The sequence below is a fragment of the Sminthopsis crassicaudata genome, chromosome 2 (assembly GCF_048593235.1).
Source record: "Sminthopsis crassicaudata isolate SCR6 chromosome 2, ASM4859323v1, whole genome shotgun sequence".
NCBI classification, from domain to species: Eukaryota; Metazoa; Chordata; class Mammalia; order Dasyuromorphia; family Dasyuridae; genus Sminthopsis; species Sminthopsis crassicaudata.
The window spans coordinates 451,764,259-451,789,362 of NC_133618.1; the positions used below are offsets into that span (position 1 = coordinate 451,764,259).

At 46.1% G+C, this 25,104-nt stretch overlaps 1 protein-coding gene across 1 annotated transcript; it reads right to left on the bottom strand.

The window, feature by feature from the left end:
- Positions 1–308: 308 nt before the first annotated feature.
- XKR7 (XK related 7) lies at positions 309–25,104 on the bottom strand. The gene is made up of 3 exons (XM_074292775.1): positions 24,512–25,104; positions 10,046–10,245; positions 309–8,633 (listed from the first exon to the last, which is right to left on the bottom strand). The coding sequence occupies exons 1-3, from the start codon at positions 25,102–25,104 to the stop codon at positions 7,681–7,683; spliced, it is 1,746 nt and encodes a 581-aa protein (XP_074148876.1). The 3' UTR covers positions 309–7,680.

The following is a 25,104-nucleotide window of genomic DNA, read 5'->3' on the forward strand; positions in this document are numbered from 1 at the left end:
AGACTGTTACTGTCCCTCAGCAATAACTTCTAGAGATTGTTCTCTGTCTGGATTGTGCCGGGCACAGTCCTTGTTCTCCGGTACCTGGCCGGCTTTCCCTCGGCCTGGCCAGCCCCCGTGGCCTCGGCCTCCAGACAACCTCAGCATGGCACAGGTCCGACTGCCAGACTGCCATTCCCGACCCTGACCCTCACCGATATTTCCCCGGGTGTCAGAATTCCCCAAAGCAGACCCTTCCCCCAGAGAGGGAGCCAGAGCCTCTACCTCTCCTTCTCTAATTCAGGAAACATCCACAAGAGCCAGGGAGATTTGTACTGAAATGACTTTAATATCTCATGTTGCAGCAAAATTAAAAATATACAAAAAGTTTGTGGCGTACAAAAAAGTCTCAGTACAGAAAGCCCGGCCTGGGGACCCCCAGCTTTCCCCTGCCTGAGTCCCAGAGGGAGGCAGAGGAAGGAGAGGTGGCACCAACAATATTGAAGTACATGGGAGGAGACAGGAGGGCTGAAAGACAGGGTGCGACGGAATTGGAGGGGGGAGAAGGGGGGAAAGGGCCGGCGAGGCCGGGACCCAGCAGGGCCAAGGAGCCGACAGAACCGCCGAGCCCAAGCTGCTGGGGCCCAAGCTGAGGGAAGGAGTCCGTAGTGGGGGTCCTGTCAGTCAACAGCCAGGCAGGGACTGGGGGACGGGGAGGAAGGAAGAGGGACGAGTTCAAACCTGAACCATGTCTGAATTTGGAATCACATCTGAAATGGGGACAGCATCTGGAATCAGATCTTCATGTGGCCTCTGACCCCAAGACCCGTAAACTCTGCAAAGGGCAAGAGCTTAGTAAATGCTAGTTGAAGTCAATTCAGTCTAAGACTGGACAAGCTCATGGGGTTGAGGAAACTTCAAAGCACTGAACTCCTCTGGGAGCTGAGGCAGCTTGTGGCTAACTGGGGCTTCAGCCTGGGGCAGTGGGGCCCTCTCTTACCCTTGGTTCTGGGCATCCAGAGCAGGGGGCCAAGGCGCCCATTGTGTCACTGCCCCCCGCCCTGCCCCCACTTATTGCAGGTGCCTCCAGCCCCTATGATTATGCATAGAAATGTCCTTCTCAGGGAAGGTCCCCAGCTTGGGAGCACCCCCTCTGCTGCTCTCCTTCCTGGAGAGGGGGCTGAGTGCCAGGAAGACATACCAAGGCTTAGGCTCAGGCCCCTCCCTCCATCCCAGCTCCTGGCAGACACATTCTCAGCTCCCATTCTGGGTTTAGGAGATTAGGTTCTTTCATTTACCTCTGATTCCCCGTTTCCTCTTTCCTTGGGTAACCCCCTTGCAGAACCAGATTTAGCCACACCCACTCACACACACACCCGTGGAATCTTCCAAGCCTTTCCCTCCCACCCACTCCTCCACTTGCACCTACCCCACCCCCACCCATCAGGGCCCTCTCAAGAGGGCTAGACCCCCCAGTGAAGGATGTGCGCCCCAAACCGCAGCCGGCAGTCCGAGGTACCTTTCCATACCAATCCTCCCTTCCCAACAAGCATGCTCTGGGCTGCTACCCACATGGCCTGGGGATATTGGGACCCATTCCTGCAATGGACCTTAAAGCACTTTAGCAACAGTTTGGTGCTGTCTCTCATCCTCAAGGGAGGGGGGGAAGCATAGAAAGGGCAAGAGAGGGGCAGAGTCCTCGGACTTGCTCTCTACATACTCTTGGGGGAAGACTCTGACTTAATTCCTTCCTTACTAAATGGCCCGGAACCCTGGAGAGCAGTATGGATTTAGTGTGGCAGTCCCTGGACAGGGACATCCTGGGATCTAGCCTCGTTGGGCACTGAATGAGACTCTAGCCCTTTAAGAATGGTTGTCCCTGAAGAGCCAGGGGGCTCTGGTGGTCCGTGCTGGGGGAATGGCAACTGTCAGTAGTTCGATGAGGGCCCGTAAGTTTCTCCTAGGGCCCTCAAGGAGCAGGACTGGAGATGAGGGTAGGACTATTATTGGCAAGGATGGGAAGGGGGAGTCTGGAAGGATGGCTGCCAAGTCCCATCAAACCCAGCAGCCCCACAGAGAGGAGAAACAGAAGCAAAACCTCAATTAGCAGAAGACAACAAACTCATTCAGCCAGACTCAAGTTCGCCCCCAAATGAAAGCCTTGAGGTTCTGATGATTTCTGCATTGCTCTCACCCTCCAGCCCCCAGGATGAGAAACCAGTAATTGGGGCAGTCCAGAACAGGCAGAGCTCTACAGATCTAGAGCTGGCTTGGTGTTAAAGTCCAGTCAGGAGTGGTTTCTGGCTCCAAAGCCAGGAGTTTTATTCCAGGTGGGTTCTGGCTCAAGCCCCTGTATCTGTGCCATCCTGGAAGGAAATGCTTTCTCATTCAGCATCTCAGCCTCATCATTTGGGAGAAGACTAGCCACAGATTCCAAGTCCTCCCCAGCCTGAGGCTCCGGGAAGCAGCCCTACCCTCCCTTCCTGTCACTAGGCCTTTTCTTTAGGCACCTGATAGAGATGTCACCGTAGGGAAGCAGGGACTGGGTGTTTCAGCCCTTCCTAGACCCACTTACCAGGGGAAGGACCTGGGAAGAGGGACAGCAGCAAGCTTCTCCTGTCCATCTATACTTCAGAAGCCTGCTCCATGAGATGCCCAGCTTCTCCAGTGAGCTTGGAGGGGACCTAGCTTCTTCAGAGCTCTGGGGCTTCAGGACAAAGAAGGGAAGCGGGGTTTGAGGTGACCTCTGAAAGTCCTTCTTATTCTTTAGATTTTGAGAACGATGAATTCAGACGGCAGAAAGACAAGATCACTCAAAGAATGTCCCCAATACAGGAAAAGGAGAGAAGGTTCCTAGGTCATCTGTTTTTTTCCTCCAGTTTGTAGACCTCTTCCTTCTTCCTCCTTTAACAGATTCCTTACCCTTCCATCTCCAAGTTATAGATCTCCTGCTCCTGGCCCAGGAATAGATCTGCCTACTCCAACAGCACCTCCTTGGCCTGGGGCTGTCCCAAGCTTCCTGCTGGGATCTGGCTCTCCTAAGCTGACCAAAAGCCACAAAGCAGTGAACAATAGAAAAAGGCCTCCACTGACCTCTAGAAAGCCAGCCTATCAGTGTATCTGGCAACGGGATGTGGGTATGAAAGAGGTAATGGAAGGTGTGATATCTTGGGCTAGAGAGTAAGAACAAAGGACTTGGATAGTTCAGGAAGGAAGTTGTCTGTACCCAGGAGGTAGTTGATTGATACCCAGGGTACCAATAACAACGTGGGATCATTTGATGGGGATGGGTTCTGTGCTGCAGTGGGAGGGAGTGGGGAGGACATGGTAACAAGGCACATGGTACAATCAGTGCATTGGGTGTATGATGGATGTAGAGGATGTGGACCAGCCTGGGAATCTAATAGGGCACCATGGCTGGTGCACAAGTGGTGGTGTGTGTGTGTGTATTTGAGTGAGATCAAGAAATTGAGTGAGATAAGGAAGAACAAAGAGACAGAGAGAAGGAGATTGCATGTCCGGGGGAAGCGGGGGTGGAGACCAGAGTCCAAGTAACCTGCACAGTGTGAGAACAGTTAACCCCAGAGGGTCGGCAGTGTCAGGGAGTACATGGAATTCACTCACATGGGACCAGGCACTTTTCATGCTCACTGTTAATGATGACCTGGTAGCAAGCTGGAGAATTTAGAGGAGGCTTGGGCTTAATCTGACCCTCTCACAGAATCACAGAGTTGGATGGGACCTTCAGGATGATCTTATTCAACTTCCTTTTACAGGGGAAACTGAGACTCAGAGAGGGAAACATGAGGAGTCAGTAGCATAACCTGATATTTTGTTTGTGTACTTTGTAAAGCATTTTCTGTTCCCTAACCAAACCCCAGAGGGTAGGAACTGATGCCTCTTCCAGTACTGAAGAACCACAAAGAAGCAACAGAAAAGAGAGGGGTGGAGGTGAGATGGCAAAACCTCCTTTTTCCATTCCATCAGCAAAGCTCTTTTGGTGGTCTGACTGAACAGTAGTGGAAAGAACAGGTTCCTATTATTGCCTCTGCTACTATTCCCTTGATAACTTTAGTCAGTCCCTTCCATCTCTAGGTCCCCGTTTCTTTACCTCTAAAATGAGGGGTTGGGTTAAATGAGCTAGTTCCCTTCTAGCTTTTTCTGTGAATTCGGGGATCTGGACTCTGCCCTTCCATAGTAGTGTAATTTTGGGCAAATCACTTCCCTCTCTGAGCCTCATTTTCTTGATTTGTAAAGAGAAGGGTCTCTAAGGTTTTTCCCAGATATAACATTCTGTGGTTCTATGACTTAGAGTCACCTAAGAAATCAAAGAGGGCCCAAGGAAGATCCCAGGAAGGAAGAATATGGGAGGGAGGGACAAAGACATCCAAGGGCCAGGCAGGGAACAGAAAGATCAGCTGAGGTAGATCATGTCACAGGAAGGAAGACAAAAGGACACCATAGATACCCCTGGGGGAGACCTGGGTAGTCAGGGCTAGAGTTTGGTCAAAAGCTCCCACTGCTGAAGACTAATCCCTCCCAGACCCATTTCTATCTCTAGCCCCCCGAACGGGTGAGCTTAAAAACAATCACACAAAGTGCCCCAGACTGTGAGTCAGGAAACTGGATTTCTGTCTTGACTCTGCCATTCACCAACTGTCTCACCTTGAGGCTCAGCCTCAGTTCCTTCTGCACTAAAATGAGAATCTGGCTCAGGTGATCTTCAAGGTTCCTCCTAACTCTGAATGCTAGAGACCTGATCTTGAATTCAGCTCCTGATGCTAGCTGTCTAATCTTAGACAAATCCTTTTATCACTTTCAGCCTCACTTTCCTTTTCTGTAAAACAGAGTTAGGATTACATGACCTCCAAGGATCCTTCAAGTTCTGAATTCTATGAGCCTGGAAAATGAAGACTTCCAAATTGGCTTGAAAATATTCTGGGCACAAAGCAAGGAGAGCCCTAAATCCTGATAGCTTAGATGCTTCAGGGACCTATTTTTTTTTCCATGTTGCCCCTAGACCTTGGGCATCTTGAATTCCTTCCCATAATCTGGTGCTGGAAAGAGACCTCATTGGAGGTGGAGTCTTTGGGAACTGAACTCTATAGGGAATGGGAAGGAAGAAACTTCTTCCCCACTTTTTTTATAAAGAACTCTAGGGAGTCCCAGATCCCCATAATCTTTCAGGCGCATGTCCGAGATCCTTAGAAAAAGGGAAACCTGTATTCAAACATTGTCTCTGACATTCACTAGCTATGTGACCGTGGACAAACCACAATCTCTCTGAATCTTAAGTTTTCTCTCCTATAAAATGGAGATCCAGATTAGGGGAACCAGAAAACCACAGGAAAAAACAGCTGAGAAATGGACATACCTATCTTTGTGGCAAGTCTGGCAAAGCTTAGGTCCCATTTCAATCTGGTCTTAGCCCCTTCGCTCAGCCACATACTGTTTAGAGCACTATCCTGGGACTCTTCCAGGGGTGGATGTGGAATGGGAGGAGAGATGGAGAAGCAGCTGTATGTGTTGGCATGAGGAGACTATACATGATTCCACTCTGTGGGGATATCTGTGAAAAAATGTAATGTGTGCTCAATGTGGGGTTATGTATGTATATAGAGATGCATGATATCTGTGTGTATACTTGTGTGCACATTGGGAGTTTCTTTGCACTCTAAGTCCTGCCCTTTTTTTAACCCCTCCCCCCAGTTTTAGTAAAGACAGTGGCCACCTGAGGGTGGGCTCAAGGTTTAGGGGAAAGAACTGGAGGCTGGGTATCAGTAAACCTGGGCTCTATTCCTCCTCTGGAACTAACTTACTGTGTAAGCTTCAGCAATTCACTTCCCATTCCAGGGCCTCAGTTTCCTCATCTGCAAAATAAAATGGTTGTACTAATCTTTAACCCTACCTATTCCCAACCCCAACTCAATCTGGTGCCTTGAGGCAACAACATGGCCTTTAAAGGGGCCTTATTCTCAATTCCTACTCCCACCATGCTCGGTTCATATTTTAATCATCTGGTCTATCTTCTCACTCCCTTCAGTCCCTTTTAGAAGCTGGGCCAGGAATATAGCACCTGGACTCTGGAATTTCTTAGGGAGAACAGGATGTCTTAACCTTGCCCCCAAGGGGCAATTCTTTTTCCTTCCCAAGGAATACCCTGAGGTTGCCCTCTGTCTGAAAGCATTGGGAGATAACTATTGGACCCTGGGCTCCATCTGTCCCAACGTCAAAGGAGTCATTTCCCAAGCACCTCAGGGCAGGGGCTACAGCTGTGAGCCTGGCTGAGAACCAGAAATTCCTGTTATTTCCCCAAAGCTCGAGTTTCCCATCTGGGAAATAGTTGACAGAATTTTTTTTTCTTCATAATTTGTTTTTCAAATTCCCAATAATTTAAAAATCATATTTTCCCCTTTTGATGGCAAAAAAGTCACAAAGTGGTCAGGAACTTAGAGCCTTCTGTGAACCTTAAACCCTAGAATCTTCAGAAGGTTCCTCAAATATGGATTCCTTATTCTAAGACCCCTCAATAAGAACAAGGTCAAGACTTCAGCAACAAATCCTGGAAGGAAAATTTACAATTCTAAACAGGTCTCACAGACATACTGTTCCTAGAGCTCTACTACAGACAGGCATCTAGAACCTGCATAGCAGAATCTAGAACAAAAAAGCGTGTAGACTCAGAACATTTCCTAGACAGTATTCCAGAAATTCCCTTATGCCCTCGCGTATAGTGAGCATTATAGTAGATGTTGGACATATTGGATGCTGGAGCCAGAAGACCTCCATTCAACTTCCAATAGGGCAGGAAACCACCTTTCTTTGGGCTTCATTTCCCTTGCCTACAAAATGAGGGGCTTGATTAGATGAATCTTCTAATTGCTATGATCCCAAAGCCTTAACTTTTCCAAATCTAGGAGCCTGGTCTTGGGAATTTGGGCTTTGGACAACTCCAAAACTAAATCCTTCATCCTGGCCAGTCCCTTTGACCTCAGGAGTTCAGCTCAGCCCAGATGCCGTATGGTGTCTGGAAGTTCAAGAAGCCATATGTTACCACATCCAGATCTCAGGTCCCACAGACATTCAAAGGCTATCACAGCTGGACAGGACCTTAAAGATCATCTGATCAACCCTCTCATTTCATAGTAAAAAACCTGGTACCCAGAGAGGGGACACGACTCGTCCAACAGCTCAGCAGAGCTAAGATCTGACCCTAGATTCTTCGTCATTCATCTAGACTATGCTGCCTAGGTCCTTTAGGCACCCACAGTACCCCACAGAGAGTTGTATTTCAGCTAATGGAACCCACAGCCTCTCTGCCTTTGTTCATCAGAGGTGATGGCATTGGTGGTGGGCGGGAAATGCCATGGAAGAGAAGACTCTGGGCCTGTGGGGAAGTTTAGCACCAGTTAGTTCCCTGGATCCCAGGGAGTTTGATGGACTGGGTATGGGAGTTGCATGGGCCAGAGCGGGGGACAGTGCATTAATGCCAATGAACTCACCCAAAAAATTGCAAAAGAGAGGGGAAGAGGATTTCCATTGGCTGGGGTCGTCATGTTCCCCTCCCTGCCACCCTTAGTCCAAGAGATCCACCTACCTTTAGACTAACGGCCCTTGAAAACCCTAAGCTCAACACTGACTGGTTTAGAGGTGTGGAGCCACCATACCCCTTATCCCCAACCCTGATGGTTGTGGAGCAGCCTACACTGTGGTCTCATACTCCAATAGCTCCCGGGAGGCCCCCATGCTTCGGTATTGCAAGCGAGGGGTAGCTGGGGATGAATACTCAAGTGCCAGAATGGTCTTACGGAGCCGGCGGTCTATAAAGTGGGCATCCCAAGCTGGATACTTTTTTCGGGGCAGGTCTATTCGAATCACAGGCCCCTCTGTCCGGGGAGTGCGGGCCACTGGTGTGGCTGGGAGGCTGGGCCGGACCTGGAACACAGCGGGCACCCCGCTGTCCCTGTCTCCAGGGACCCCATCCCGCTCTCCACCTGTAGTCCGGGGCAAGGACCGTGGTGGACTGGTAACTGCATCAGCAGAGGGGCCCGAAGGGCCAGTGCCCACAGCCTCAGGGAAGATGCCCCCGGGAGCCTGGGGACCAAACATGGGCCCATTGGGGTGCAGGAGGCAGTAATAGACAAGCATGAAAAAGATGCCCAGGGCATAGCTGGCGGCCACCACGCACACCATGATTAAGGCGCTGAAGTCGGTGGGGAAGTTGTGGTTGTAGTACCAGAAGCCAGTCAGGGCCACGTTCTCCACCAGGACAATGCAGTAGTAGATGGACATCCGGCAGCGGCTGCGCCCCTCCTTGACATTGAACCAGCAGAAGATGTAGATGATCCCCACCACCATGTTGTAGATGATCTCCTCCCACTTGGACATGCAGAAGTCTGTCTCCCCCTGGATGACCCAGAAGGTCATGACACACCAGTGGGCGACAATGAAGATGCCAAAGTAGAGCCGGAACACACTGGCAAAGAGGGCAAAGGCCAGGGCCCGTGCAGCGATGGTGAAGAGGTGCCAGAGGATCTGGACCACAGCCCCCTTGTAGGACATGGCGCGCTTGTCATCCCGGGAGTCCCGAAGTACCTTCTGATAAGAAGCAATGATCCAGGCCAGAGACACCAAGGAGGCTGAGGCGGAGAGACCTGTGGAGACAGGGGCCAGAGGTGGGAGGGGTGGGGGAAGGGGCCGGGGTTAAGGATAGGGCAAGGTCTCCAAAGGGAGGGAGAAGGGAGGAGGTGAGAGGGAGGGAGGAGGGCTCAGTGTTAGGGGCAGGGTCTCTGAGAGGAGAGAGGACAGGAGGCAGGTGGTGGGGGTTGGGATGGGGATAAGGGTCAGGGTTAGGGTCTCTGAGAGCAGTTAGGGTAAGAGGTCATAGAACCCTAGATTTGGAGCTAAAAGATCACTAGTCCAATCTATTCATTTTCCAGATGGGAAAACTAAGGTCAAACTGGGATTCAAACCCAGGCCCTCTGACTCCTTTCTCTCACACTTCCTTCTCCTCCCCTTCCCTCAGGACACCTTCATCCTGAGAGCAGAGTCGAATTCCTGTGGGGAAATGATGAGATTCTCAAGGACTGAAGAACAGAAACATGGATGGAAGGGCTGGTGCAGGAGGAGAGGGGGGGTTTGAGAGTGAAGAGAGGGGTGAGAGGCAGGACCGAGGTAGCTCTGGATCGCCGAGATTAGAAGCACATGAGGAACTAGAAGAAGGCACTGCTGGCTGTTGTTAGGACAGGAGAAAAGAGAGGGGAAAAAACTAAGAGAATGAAGAACAGCAAAGGATAAAGACGGAGATGAGAGAAGAGTGAGGGGAGGGAAGGAGATGGGTGGGATCCAGTCAAAGGTTGTGCAGAAAATAAGAGCTACAACAGAGAGAGGCCTGGATGATCCAGTGAACTGGTACGGTCCAGCCTGCGATCACTTAAACTGACCCCAAGCAGGTGATTTTGCTGCCTGGGCCACAGGGCTTTGCGAGGATTAGGACAGGAGCCACACAGTTCTTTCAGCCAGAGGATCCCAAGGGCACCCCCTGGCAGGTCTAGGGCATGGGCAGGGAGAAAGGGAATGAGACAGAGAAAGACAGAGGGTGAACATCAAGGAGAGGGAGAAGGTCCTTGGCCAGATCTCAGAAGAATGACCAAGCTCCCTGACCTACCTTGGGCTGTTCAGCCACAAATCCCTGTCACCACTAATGCTAAGGAGTCTCCCAAGCCAAGGGGTCTCCCAGAGAAGGACTGGGAGGAACAAAGGAGCTTGGGATGAGGGGCTGGGAGGGAAGAGGAGTCAGGAGCTGAAAGGTGAGGGAGTGGTAAGGGGGGGGGGAGAAGGACCCCTCAGATGAGGGATGGGTGGTGAGGGAGCTAAGGGAAACCCAGGGTGAGAGTGGCTGGGAGAGGAAAACTTCGGGAGTGAGGGTGGGACAAGATCCCCCTGGGGGGGGTGGGGATCCTCAGGGGGACATCAGTGGTAAGAGGAGGTCTTAGGGTAAGGAGCTAGGGGGCTCAGGGCAGGGTGCAAAGGAGGAAGATGGGGGAGGGAGGCATTAGGCCCTCACCCTGTAGGGCCTCGATGTGTCCCTGGAGGACCATGATGCTGAGCTGTAGTACAAGTTGTGGGGCGCTCTTCAGGAAGGCCTCCAGTAGGCGCAGCATACTGATGTCGGCGCTCTCGAACATCATGCGCCAGTAAAAGTGGCGCCTCAGTTGTTCCCCATGCCAGCGGCTCTGCAGACCCAGGTACATGGCCCGGAGGTACCTGGGGAAGATGGGACAGTGGGCAGGTGTGTGTGTCCGGGGGTGGGGAGAGAGAGGGCAGGAGCTTCCTAGAGCTGCCAGCCCCCAGCCATGCTCAAGGCTAGGGATTTCCTCCCAGCCAGGTGGAAAGGCAAGGAGTAGGAGATAACTCCCAGAAGACACTGCCCTGGAGAGAGGGATGGGGACCTTAGTGATAACAGCTCTCTTTGGAGTACTTTTTGGTTTACAAAGCACTGTCCTCAATACTCCTAGGAACTAAGAATGATTTTTCCCTTTTTACAGGAGAGGAAACTGAGTCTCAGAGAAAGATTTAGAATCTTGCCTTAAATCACTGCTAGTATCAGAGTTAGGCTCCAAACCCACACCTCGTGACTAAATCCAGTTCTCCTCTTGTTACATAATGAAGATTTTAAGGTTAATCTAGTCCAGCATTTCTTAACCATTTTTGTATCATGGATTTGTCTTCAGAAGCTTATGGGTGCTTTTTCAGGATAATGTTTGCTCCCTATATTCATCATGGAAATAAATGCTAAATTTCAGTTAGAAGTTAATGAAAATAAAGATGCAAAAATTTTCCCATCCAAGTTCAAGGACCTTGAGGTAATCCATAAACCTCTTAATCTGTTTTACAGACCAAGAAACTGAGGCCCAGAGAAATGAATTCCTTTGCTCATGGTCCCATGGCTAGACAGATCAAAACTTCCTCTGGGATCTTCTTCAGCTCTCCTGAAGCCATGCCTGGTGCTCTTCCCATCACAGTGGGTGCTACTTTTTGGCTTTACTCTAGGATCACAGCTCAATGCTGACTCAGAAGCGCATCAGGTTGGGGGATCAGAAGGAGCAGTTTAAGCAGGAGATATTGAGGAAGCTGGGACTGGCCCAGTATTCTCTGGAGAGCATCCAGGCTCCCTCCCCCAGAACCTTCATCTCCACCCCAACCCCCAGTCCGCACTGAGGGTCCCTCAGACCTCACCTTTGGCAGCCTTGGGGGCTTCCAGGCCTGCCACCAGGGACCCTGGGACAAGCGGTCATTATTTACAAGAAGCTGACCCAGCCTGGCAGCCTTTGTCACCCTCCCCTCTTTCTTACTCCCTGCAGCTCCAGGCTCCTACAGGAAGAAGAGAGCAGCTGGTCCTACTGTGAACAAGGCCTGGGGAGGAGGAAGGAGGGGCTGGAGAAGAAGGGAGGGGGGTCCCAATGGAAGGCCCGGAGTGCCATCTGTTTGCCTGGCTTCAGTCAGGGTGAGGATCGAAGGAGGGCCTGGGACCAGCTCCCAGACCCACCAGCATCGATCACCTCCTGACAAGCCGCCTCTGCCCCCACCCACCTGCTCTGCCTCCTGTCTTCATTCAAGCCAGTCCTAGACACAGTAAAATAATCATATGAACAATGATTTTCCCTTCTATAGCACATTAAGGTTTACAAACCACTCAGAACACCCCAATGAATCAGCGCAGGACAAGGGTTCTCACCCTCATATCATGGAAGAAGAACTGAGGCCCAGAGAAGTGCAGAACATGAAGGATAAAGCAGAGATTTGAACCCAACAAACAAAAGATTCCTTCTCCTTCTCCTTTCCTTCCTTCCTGTTTCTCTCTGTCTTTCCCTCTCTATGTCTCTGTATCTTTCTCTCTGTCTCTCTCTCTCTTCTCTGTCTTCTTTCCCTCTCTTCTCTCTCTCCTTTTTCTCTCTGTCTCTGCCTCTGTCCCTCTCTCCTTCCTCTCTCCTCTTTCTCTGTCTCTCTCACATCCCTTTCCATCTCTCTCCTCTCTGTCTCCCTCTCTTTCTCTCCCCAGCCCAAGAGGCAAGAAACAGTTGCTCATTTTGCCACTAATCCCCAACTCCCAGCTGGATCCCTTCTTCAAGACCCCATCCTCCAAAGAAGAAAGCCCCTTCTATATGATTAGAAGAGAAAAAGATATGGATCCCTCCTCCCCCTTGCCCCTCTACTGACCAGCTAATCTCACCCAAGCAAGAGACTGAAATGTCTGCCAACAGAGAAAATCAAAGGATGGAGGAGCCCAGCGTTTTGGGTTTGCACTCCATGTGTGGGGCTTTGTGGGGGAGTGTGCCATCTGTCTGAGCAGTCATTCTATATCTATGAGGTCCTCTTGGAATGCAGGGCTTGAGGCTTCTATAACTAACTCTGTATGGAGCCAGTACATCTTGGACCTTCAGAAAGGAGAAATAGTTCACACTTTTTGGTAGACCTTTTGGGTTTGTGACACTCTTTCCCCATAACAACCCTGTGTAGGGATAGTAGGGATGAGGGTGGGGTCTGGGGAAGGCAAGTGGTATTGTACCCATTCCCCAAACAAGTGAGGAGACAAAGGCTCAGAGAGATAGATGCTAGTCTTGCCCAAGATGATGCACTGTGAATTAGGGACAGATGGATTATAAATAGCCTCTATTTCTGTAGGGCTTTCTAATTTACAAAGTGCTTCTCTTACAACAAGCCTATGAGAGAGGCAGAAAAGGATTATTACCTCCTTATAATAGAGGAAAAAGGCTCACATTTAGCAGGTTCAAAGCTAAACAGAGATAGAACTAAAACTCAGCCCTCAACACTCCCAGTTCCTGTCCTATTACATTACTATGCTCTACTTCCTACATTTTTTACATAACTTTTTACATTTATATAATTCCTACATTTCCTACACTTCTCCCCAAGCCGAGGGAAGTCTATTAATTTTGGACACCCCTTGGCCTCCCATGGAGGAAGGGGAAGCTAAAAAATTTTAAGATCTCTGATTTCTTTGGAATTCTAGCCATCACAGAATCATAATAGAAAACATCCATAGCCTCATAATAACCAATTTGTTTGGGGCTAGATTGGATGATGAATTCCTCAAATTCAGAGCAGGGCAAGTTTCCCTGGATTCAATCTAGAACTCTGGGTAGGAGGGAGCATTTTGGTGAATCTCAGTTGCTCTGGAACTCTGCAAAAAAAGCTGAAGGAGATTCACCAGCCTTGGGGTAATGGATAGATGTAGGTCTGGAGTCAGAAAGATCAAGGTTCAAATCTGGTCTTAAACACTTGCTAGCTGTGTGACCCTGGGCAAGTTATTTAACTTCTCTCTGTCTCAGTTTCCTCAACTTTAAAATGAGTATGATAACAGAACCTATCTCACAGGATTGTTGTGAGGAACAAATGAGATATTTAGCATAGTGCTTGATATTCAAGTGCTACATAAACGTTCAATATTGTTACCATGTTTGACTCCTAGCTACAGTATTTACTATCTATGTGACATTGGACAAGTGATTGAAACATTTTGAGTCTTAGTATCCTCCTCTATGAAACAGCAATGTGAATACTTGTATTACCCGGTCCATGGGGATGCTGTGTGGAGGAAGATGCTTTAAAAATGAAAAACGCAATAACAAATGTGAATTTTGATGGTGTTGCAGATTATTCTCTAGAGACATGAGGCTCAATGGCACAGGCCCTTGAAGCAGGGGCTCAAATCCAGGTCCAAGGCTGGCTTTCTTTCCCCCACTCTATGCCAGGCTTCTCTTTTTCATCATTGAGAGAAGGCAGCAGGATTCAGTTGGGCGTGAAGGGGAGGGGGTTCTGTGAGCATATGGGAGGTCTCTCACTGAGAGGTCCTGACTTTACCATCCTGGGTGACCTTGTCCCACCAAAGCCCCCCCTCCTTATGGATTAGGTCAGTTTGTAGGCCTGAGCTTGGCTGTTCTTCCTTCCACCCCCTTCCAACTGTGGGTCCCTCTGTTTGGGTGTCTCTCACATCCTTGGTTTCTCCATCTGTCAGTCTCTAGGAGATTCTGCATGTGTCCTTCTCCATGAGGTGTTTCCCACCCCCCCCCAACTCATCCTAACAGATTCAGGCTAAAAATTCTTCTCCTAGAAGGTCCTAATTCTCTCTCCAGAAAACATCTTAGCTATGCCAAAACTGTGCAAACATGAGAAAATGACTGTTGCAAGCCTGTCCTGTGGAACAGAGAGGAGTGGGAACCAATATAGTTGGAAGTAAAGAATCTAAAGCTATGGGCCAAATGAACAGTGGCCCCTCAGCTTCTGGGTCAGAGAGCAGAGGGGTAGGAGTGAGCTGGAAGGGACCTTGTTGTTTTTCAGCTGTTTTCAGGTATGACTTCCCCCACTTGAGGTTTGCTTGACAAAGACACTGGAGCGGTTTGCCATTTCCTTTTGCAACTCATTTTACAGATGAGGAAACTGAGGCAGAGTTAAGTGACTTGTCCAAGGTCATACCACTTGGAAGCATCTGAAATCATATTTGAATTCAGGCAGATGAGCCTTCCTGACTTTACCCCCAGTGCTCTGTGCTTTATGATGCCTTCTAGTTGCCTGGATCATTATGTAGCCTGGGTCAAAGTAGCCTGGATCATCTCTTCTAGGGGTCTCAACTGATGTGCCCTATAAAATTCAGGAGCTAGACTAAGTGATCACTAGGTCCCTTCTAGCTGAACCCAAGTTCTGAGTTTCCTGCATCCCCACGTCTTCTGTTTTCTGCCTAGGAAAAAATCTCCTGCTTTGCTCTCATCTCTTGTTCTAATCATATCACGTTCTAACTGCATTGCATTCTATTTTTCTATAGTTTTATGATCCTTAGTCAGGCTAGGATATGAAACCTTCCGTCAATACCTCCAAAAAGAAGGATAGGCTAATTCTCTCTTCTGGAATTTGCCACAAGATCTATCTCCAAAAGGGGGGATCAGAAGGTCAATGTCTAAAGCCCACTGCTTTTCTTCTTGAAGAAATGGACCATAGAATAAGCTTATTCCCCACATCATGATTGTCCTTCTGGGATCCCCTGTCAAACCTTCCCTCTCCTGCTCCCAAACAAACATATACAGAGTCCCTTTGCTTATGTTTAGAAGAATACTGCTGTGGAGTCCTAAGGAGTCAATAAGGAGGATAAAATTGTTTTTGACTGGAGAATAAGGTGAATTAGAGACTCTTCCTGGCACATCTGTCCCTCTCAACTGTTTCTACAAGCTCTAGAATTTCTTCTTGCAGTATGAGATACTCTAGGATCTTCTAATCCTGGCTGGGGGAGGGACTACATTCTCCCCCCTTCCTTTTTTTTTTTTTTTTTTTTTTTTTTTTTTTTTTTTTTGCTGAAGCAATTGAAGTTAAGTGATTTTCCCAGGGTCACATAGCTAGGAAGTTTTAAATGTCTGAGGTCACATTTGAATTCAGGTCCACCTAGCTGCTCCTACTGCTCCTTTTAAGAGCCTAGACTCCTCATTTACAGCATGATGATGATGTAAATCAAGTAAACCTTTCTTGCTTTCTTGGAGGAGTTCATGTTCCTGATATTGGCAATAGAACAAGACATCAGTGTTTGAATTCAGGTCCACCTAGCTGCTCCTACTGCTCCTTTTAAGAGCCTAGACTCCTCATTTACAGCATGATGATGATGTAAATCAAGTAAACCTTTCTTGCTTTCTTGGAGGAGTTCATGTTCCTGATATTGGCAATAGAACAAGACATCAGTGTCATCAAATAACTTAATTGTAATTACTTACTTCTTGACTCACTAGATACCCATCTTGGTAGGTGAAAAGGAAACAGCTGTTAACTAGTAATCTTTGTACCAGTGGTAATCAGCATGAAATATGCCATCAAACCAACTTTTTAAAACTAATTTTTTTTAATTGTAGTATGAAAAGAGCAGGTTGAAATCACAGAGGAACTCATTTGAGTACAGCATCTAATGACTTATTTTAACTTATTATTCTCACTAATGAGTTACTATACTCAGTTGTTTCTAAATGGCTGAAAACCTGGAAATTTGTCAGTTTCCTCTAAAATTTGAGTGCTCAAGGGGAAAAATTCCTGATTATCTCATTCTCTTGACATCCTGAGGAGACAGGACTAGCCTCTAAGCTCTAAAGACCAAAATTCTTTGTATTAGAGGGAGACCAGAATTTGAGCTGGGAGTGGCAGTGTGCTGAGTAATAGTACAAAGCACTGGGATTGGCAATGAAAGACTTGGATGTGAATTTGGGCTCTGCTATTTTATGAGCTATGTGACATTAGGCAAGTCACAAACCTTATCTGAGCCACAGCTTTCTTTTCTGTAAAATGGTGTTGATGGTGGGGATAGGAAGGGAATAAAAAGGAGAATAGATAATAAAAATTGGCATTTATATTGCAAAAGATTATATACATCATCTAATTTGATCCTCACAAAAACCCTATGAGTTACTACAGACATTATGATTTCAATTTTACAGATAACAAAGTTGAGCTTCTTTCACATTATGTGACTTGCCCATCATTGTATAGTTACCTCCATAGCCCTACCATGATTCTAAGTTCTCTCCTCCAGACTTGCTGCACACTCTCAGCCAAGTCTCTTTCCCTGTCTGGGTCTTCATTTCCATCTGTTAACTTCAATTCTACTAAACTAAACTCGATAAAGTCAGCTCCATGGGTTTTATTTAAACATCACACACATCCTTCCTCCCAAAGTAATCAGCAATGAATTTGGATACAATAGTCACTTAATAATATTTTGTTGGATAAGATCAATTTCATAAACATTTACTAAGTGTTTACTATTTGCAGGCCGGGTATTTGGTACTAGGAATACAAAAATATGACTCTCAAGGAATTTATAGCCTAATAATATGGAAAGAATCATATTGCAAACTACAAAGTATTTGAGTTTAAAGGAGGCCACTCATCAATCTAACCCTTTGGAGCTCAGAAAAAAATCACTGGTGTTTTGTAAAGAAAATATCCTTGATCTAGGATTCTGGAGACCTGGGTTCTAGTCACTGATTTGATGTATGCTTCTGAGTACGTCACTTCATTTTTTTCTTTATCAGAAAATAGAACTAATTAATCAAGAAGCATTTGTTAAGCACCTACAATATACTGGATGTTTTGTTATGTACTGGGAATACAAAGAGAAATAGGAAATCCTAAATGGATTCTAAGATTCCTTCCAATTCTGTCATTCTTTGAATCTATAATCACAGCAAATCCCAGTATGTATTTTTAAATGTTATATTCCTAAGCCTTATCTTGCCATCCCCTAATCCCCAAACTCTACCCTTCACTTACCTCAGGATGCCATGGGCTGAAAATCAGGAAACCCAGGTTCTGTTTCTAGCTCTGCTATTGACCATGTGACCTCTGCCAACTCATTCTCCCTCTCTTGAACCTGGGTTTCACCACACAGAAAATGAGGGTGTCAGACTAGGTGAACTGGAATATAAGATTTCTTTTGGCAATAGTCTTTTATCTTATAGGTACCAAGTTCCCTTCTAAGTAGAAGGAGAACTAGATTTGGAATCCAAAGACTCAAGTTCTAGTCCTGGTCCTGCCATATACTAGCTCTGTGATCATGGTCACAGTATCATGGCATGACTATTATTATTATCTTATTTTATAGACTATTTGTGCCTGACCTGTGGTAGAGCCTTCCAAGCTCATATTGATCTGATCGGCCACAATCATACATACAGTACCTTGATTCCAACATAGTGATGTCATTTTGGTTCTTTTTGAGATTGAAAGACAATAAGCAGCCAATCATGGCAAGATGAAAAGATCTATTTGGTGTTAGGGGACCTAGATTCAAACTCCAACTCTGTTATTTATGCCTCTGTATTCTTAAGCAAATCACTGGCCTTCTCTGGGTCCAAGTTTCCTCAACAGTAAAATAAGTGGGTAGGGTAGAAATCTCTAGGGTCCCTTTCAGTCCATCTGTAGGCCTCATTTTCCTTTGGTGTCATAGAAAAATAAATCATGCTTATAATTCCTGTCTTTCAAAACTGTGAGGAAAATACTATAAAGCTTTCTTTGAAGGTGGGCTCGGTTATTTTCTGCTTCCCCATTTGCTACCTTCATTTCTCCTCATTTTCTTTTCTCCCCCATTCCCCAGAACAGTTACAGTGCAAAGTAAGGTGTACATGTGTGGATGGAAATATCCAAAGGGATGTGTCAGAATGTAGAGGTTTTTCCCAAGAGGGGCTTCTTCCTAGAGAAAGAAGCTCTTCCAACAGCAATATTAAGAAGATCTCAACAATGAATCTGGATGTTTTGACAAGCAGTGATTTTAAATGCTCTTGATTAGAAATGAGTTTGTGTTTGAATACCAGTGTTCAAAATGAAGCTGGATAGCCAACTCTTGGAGAAGCTGTGGAGGGATCCCTACAATGGGAGGAGTTTGGATTAGGGACTTCTAAGGTACCTTTGGACTGGTGAGTAGGGCTCTGTGCCAGGAATCTAAGAATCTGTCTAACCAATATACATGGACCTTAGCTTCTTTCCCAGACCAGAAACTGTTCTGTTAGAAATTCTTCACTCTTTAGTTCCATTCTTTAGCAATGTTATTATCCAATATAATACCTAAGCTATTCATTTTCCCTATTCCCACTCTCCCACTGAAGACTTAGTATTTTGTCCTTAATATAGTCAAAGCCTAAATGGCACAATGGATAGAGTGCCAGCATTGGAGTCAGGAAGAATCACCTTCATGAGTTCAAATTTGACTTCAGACACTTCCTAGCTGTGTGACCCTGGGCAAGTCACTTAACCTCTGTTTGCCTCAGTTTCCTCATTTGTAAAATGAGCTAGAGAAGTGAATAGCTAACTACTCTAGGATCTTTGCCAGGAAAATTCCAAAGGGGATCATGAAGTCAGACATGAATGAAAAATGACTCAATAACAACAAAGGATGTCAAAATGATCACTCTTCTACTCTATTACCATCTATCCAGGATTCTAATTCTTATGCGTGACTTGCCCATGGTCATATATCCAGTAATGGCAAAGCTGGGACCAGAATCCAGTTCTCCTGAGCTAAACAGAGTTCTTTGCATTGCACTACAGGGCCATTGGATTTAGAGCTAGAAGAGCACTTAGAGATTATAAATCTTAGAATGTAACACTCTCCTTTTTACAAAAGAGGAAACTCATGTCTAGAGAGGAAAAGGGTCTTGCCTAAGGTCCCACAGGTATTAAGAGGCAGAGCTGGCATTTAAATCCAAACTTGATGACTTAAAATACAGTCTTTCCTTCTTTAACGAAGTTCCTACCTATAATCCTGGGAGGTCTCAGAAATTATTAGAAAGAGTCCAAGGATCTAAAGGTCCTTGATAGAATTTATTGCAAAATCCCTTCTTGCTAATGGGCTTAGTAAGTTATACTTATTAGGCTAACACTCCACTCAGGAGAAAGCTGAAGATTAGCAAAAGATAAATCCTCAGCAAGAAGCCCTTTTGTCCTAAAGGTCAGGTATAGAGTTACTGGCTTAATTGGCTTTATATTCCCTAGAGTGGATGCAAAAGAGAGACTAACAAGCTGAGCATATAGGTGCCTGGATCCACTTCCCAGCTCCGACTCATGCTCTCATATCACTCAGGGAAAAAAAAGAATCCAAGAAACTGAGTGAAGGAGACTGCCATTTAGGAAGGGGGTGGCCTCTACTCAAGATGAATGCTTTAAGATTTGCAAAGGAGAATTCCTGAAGGGAACAAAATGTCTTCCAGTTAGAGACCATCTAGTTTAACCACCTCATTAACCAGATGAAGAAACTGACACTTGGTGAGGAGAAGGTGCTTGTCCCAAATCATAGAGTAATGAAGAATAAATTTAGACTTAGGAGACATGAGTTCAAATATTGCTTTGCCACTTGCTATCAATGTGACCTTGGCAAGGAAGTCTTTTTGCCTTTCCTGGTCTCAGTTTTTTCCTCTGTAAAATAATGTGTGCACACCAAATGATCTCCAAGATCCTTATCAGCTTTGAATTTCATGATTTTAATATCCTAAGTCGGTGGTAAAACAGTGTGACTTTTAATTGCACAATGCTATAATAATAATAATTATTAATGATAATATAATAATCATTATTGTATAATGTTTAATTGTAAGATATGGGTCAGGAGATCCTCCTGGACCTCTAAAGCATCTCTGACCAGGTCATGTGGGGAATTTTCCAGTCAGAAAATCCTGAAAACAGCAACAATAATAATTGACATTTTTGTAGATTTACAAAGCAGTGTCCCCACAATAACCCTGTTAAGGGCACTAAGTATATTTAGTTTTGGCAATGGAAAGAGTACAAATTTAGTCAGAAAATGTGATTTCCATTTCCAACCCTGTTAATTACTATCAGAGTAACCTTCTTACTTAACTTTGCTAAGTCTCAAAAAAATAAAAAATTTAATTAGATTATCTCTAAGATGCCTTCCAGCTCTAAATTCTATGATCCTAGTTTACAGATGAAGGAACTGAGGTTCAGAGAGGTAAGCATGACTTGATTAAAGTAAGAAAAATAACCATTTATGTCAGTACAATTCCCCATATAAACTCTTACCCCAACACTCCAGGAGTGGATTCTGTTACTTGCTCAGGATTTTTCTTCATCTAGTTATATCCATAGTCTGGTACTGCTTTGTATATAGCCTGAGAATTCAGGTTTGCCCAATCAGGAAGGCAATCAAGAGTAAGATGGAGGAGGTGAGGATGAAGAGGAGAACAGACAGCTCAACTGTCTTGCCCTGGAACTGATATAAACTACCTGAAGTTAGTCACAGAATTCCAAAATCAGTATAGAATTGATATAGGGAAAAGACTGCTAGAGTACACTATCTTTGGAATCAGGGACAAGTGCTTGAATCCTGGTTCTTTCACTTACTATCTATGTGACCTCTACTTCATCTTTAAGGCTTTTGGGGGCCTCATCTGTAAAATGAGGGGTATAAAGCTAAAGCTATATTTATCAAGTTCAGTCTCATCAATTTTTAGAGAAGGAAACTGAATCTTATAGAAAAGAGAAGTAAATTAACTCAAGTACAGTTAGTTAGTAGAAATTCTAAGGGTAGAACTCAAGCTTCCTGACTTCTAGTTTCCACTTAGGAACAGGAACTTTTAAGTCATATTATTTGGTCCCCTGTGCTACCTTTTTCAACCTCCCAAAACACCCAATCACTGACTTCTATCTACTTTCTTAGAATCATTCGCTACACCTTAGCATGTCAGAGTTAAAAGAACCTTGGAAGAAAAGACACAATGCAAAAAACTGAATTATCTTAGAACATAGAAGTTTGAGTTAAATATGAACCATAGAATGCCAGCTCTAGAACAGATCTGAGGAATCCAGTCCAACTTCTTCATTTTATTGAAAATATTGAGACCCAGAAAAAGAATACCTGGTCCTCACTGTTGGTTCTTTTGGAACTCATCCCAATTCTGCTATCAGAGTGGCTATCTCCAGTCTTAGTACTATTCAGTGTACTATTCTGGTGCTATTTTCTATATAAGATCTTTCTCAATTCCACCAATTCTTAATATTCTCTACCTCTTGAGATTACTTTGTATTTTATATTCTCACTTATATGTGTTAAATGCCTTCCTGCCCCCAAATAGAAGGTAAGTCATTGAGGGAAGGGGATTTTTTTCTCTTTGTATCCCCATTGCCTTGTGCAGTGTACTTAGATGCACAGTGCCTAGGTGCTTAATAGCTGTCAAATTGAAACTATCGCCTCTGTTCATTTATTCCCAGCTCTTTTTGAGGACACTTTTGGCTGGTCAAAGAAGGCAGAAAGGTAGCTTATTGTAAGGATGTTCTGAAAGTAGAGGAAGGAGTGTAGCTTGAGGTTGCTAGTGAGTAAAGGCCAGTTATATACGACTGAGGCTGATGGGCAGAGAGAACTGAGTTTTGGTTACCAAGAATAGGAAATTACCATTTCAGTATCTAAAAATATCTCTCTCCATCTGTCCACTCAGTCAAGGGAAAGATAAATGTAGATTGGTTCCTGAATATAGACTTGATTATTTTTATGTGTCAAGCTAATAATAATAATAATCATATTTTAAGTGGATGGTGATTTTCCTCAGTCTGAGGGAGATCAAGTTCACCAAATTACACAGGCACAGATGAGGGAAACTGAGGCTTAGAGAGGCATGATTACCTAGTCAAAATGATATAAAGAGTAGGCAACTGGAACATAAACCAGAAGCCCTGACCCCAAAGTCCATTGTTCTATCTTTCAAGCCAAGCAGAGGATGATGATAATAATGATAATAATGACACATGAGTACTTTGCTTTTGTATGATGCCTTATACTTTTCAAAACACTTTCACTTCCATTATCTCATTTGATCTTCACAAGATCTGTCTGAACTATGAAGGGTAAAAATGTTAGCTCTGTTTCACAGATTAGGAAATTAAGCCAAAGAAAGGGGAATGAACTAATCCATTATCATAGCTACTAATGGAGGTACCACTAACAAAGAACACAGGCCTCCTGGTTTATTTAGTGCTTCTTTCAGCAGAATGGTCTAAATTTCCCCTCTCCCAAGCAATGTCAGTACAGGGCATTTAGGATAGCCTGACTCATCCCAACAGGATGAGACAGGAGCTTACTCTACTAAGAGGCCTATATGGATTAACTAGGTAACAGGAGAGTCATCATTACAGATTCATTCTTTTGAATGAAGATATTTTCATCCTCCAGCTCTTGGTCCTGCTAAAGTGAAGTTCTCTCTCAATGTGGCTTCCCATTGCCTTTTTGGGGGAACATTCTTCTTTTCTTTTTCTTTCTTTCTTTTTTTTTTTTTTTTTAAGCTGAGGCAATTGGGGTTAAGTGACTTTCCCAGGGTCACATAGCCAGGAAGTGTTAAGTGTCTGAGGGAGATTTGAACTCAGGTCTTCCTGACTTCAGGGCTTGGGGGAACATTCTTTAAAATCTAACTCAGCTCAAAGGGCTTCCACTAGCAGGGAATGGATTGGAACAAATTTGTGAAAAACTTCAAGGTCTCCCCTCCCATGGAATCTAAACCAAGCTTCTTCTTTTGTCCTTATTGGATGTGAGATGACAAGGTTGGTTCCCAAAGTCCTACTGAGATGGGATAGAAGAATCATTGCCCCAACTCTAGTCCTAATCATAGAATATAAAAAAGCTGCTCAGAAAACAAATGCTGGAGCTGGAAGGGACCTTAGAGTATGAGTATGAGATTTGGAAGAGACCTTAGAGATAATCTAGTTCAGTCTCTCTGCTTTGCATGTGGGAAAAGTAAGGCACAGACTGGGGAAGAGATTTGCAAAAGATCTCCAGCTTGAAAAAGGAAAAGTCAGGATTCAAACCAAAGTCTTCTGACTTGATAGTTCTACGATTTTAGCACTACACTACAAAAAAGAGCTGGAGACACCTAAAAAGCAACTCACCCCAGAGAAAGAAATATAGTTGGAGAATAGGAAGTCTGCAACAGTGGGCCTATTTTCTTGGGCCTACTTTCCTCTTCTAGCATTCTCTTTCCTAGAATTTAAGGTAAGGACAGAAAGGGAAGGAAAGACTTAGGGTACTAAAACAAGGCAACAGAATGGAGATGTTAACTGATTAATTAAATGCTATTTGATTATTGGCTGCTGATTGCAAACCTAGAGAGAGACCTTTTCAGCTAGAAGGACTCATTCCCAATGCTCTCCAGACCAGGAAGTGTGTGTGTGTGGGTGGGTGGGGGGATAGTGTGTTGAGGGGGTGAAGGGAACTAAAGAAGTAGCAAGTTCTGCTGCCACCTTTGTTTTTCAAAGCTTCCCCTGTCCAAATGCTTCATCACCCTTATATCCTTCCCTATTTCCCCTCTTCCCATCATGAGAACAAACATTACATATAGCATGATATTGTCAGAAGATTTGGATTCAAGTCCTGACTGTCATTACTATGCATGTGACCATTCACTGAAACCCTATAAGACTCAATTTCTCTATCTGTAAAATTATTATCTTTGTAAAAATATCTTCCAGCTCTGACATTCAATGAGGCTATGAAAAAGCCTCAAGTTTCTACTCCTGGCTCTGTCAGGCTTGCTGTGTGACTTTGCACAAGTCACTTATCCTTTCTGAGCCTTAATTTTCTCCTCATTACAAGAGCATTTGACTGGATGGCCCCTAAGCCCTGAGATGGTCCTTCCAGCTTGAACACTGTGATTCTCTCACCCCCGCCCCCCATCTTGTACTGCCCCATGAAGGCGGGGCCAGAGGGGAGACCTCCTGGGAGGTGAGGGAGAGGAGAGAGGACAGGGTGGGGCTGGGAAATATGGGGAAGGCAATGAATCAGTCTAGTCCTTCCTCACCCTCCCCCCCCCAAGATTTTTGCTCTCTCCAATCTCCCTTCCCAGACCTTTTCTTCCCTCCTCTAAGCCATCCCATCCCATCCCAATCCCATCCCATCCTATCCCAAAATATCCCATCCCATCCCATTGCATCCCATCTCTTCCAATGCCATGCCATCCCATCCCGCGGAACCTCCTTATTTTCCTACCTCCAGACCTGACCGAGCTGTAGGACGTGAACTAGTGACTGCAGGAGCCAGACGCAGAGACGGCAGCAGCGGCGGTGGGGCCGCCGGGCGCCAGAGAGCGCGGGAGGGGCGGACACCGCGGGACCCGGGCCGGGACCGCTGTCCTTCGTGCTGAAGGCGGCGCTGGCGCTGACGCTAGCGCTGGTGCTGTCCTTGGTGCTGAAGGCGGTCGCGGCTGCACCTGGGCCAGCTCCGGCAGAAGAGTAGTCATACACGAACCATCGGAAGCTGAGCAGCTGCACCACGAGGGAGGGCAGCAACGCGAAAAGCAGCGTAAGGCCGAACCAGATGCGCCGGCCCTGGAGGTAATAGTTAGCCGCCAGCCACAGGTCGGTGGCCCCGTCGGAGAAGAAGACTAGCAGCGCGCACAGCGCCCAGCAACAGTCCCACAGGCTGTAGCGGGGCCGCCGTCCCCCCACCGAGAGCAGCCCCGCCCCAGCCCCAGCCCCGGTCCCCAGAACCCCCGGAGGCCCCGAGCCGGCCCGGGCCCCGCCAGCCGCCCCCTCCGGGCCCGGGCCGGCCGCGGCGGCGCCTCCATCCGACTTCGCGGCCAT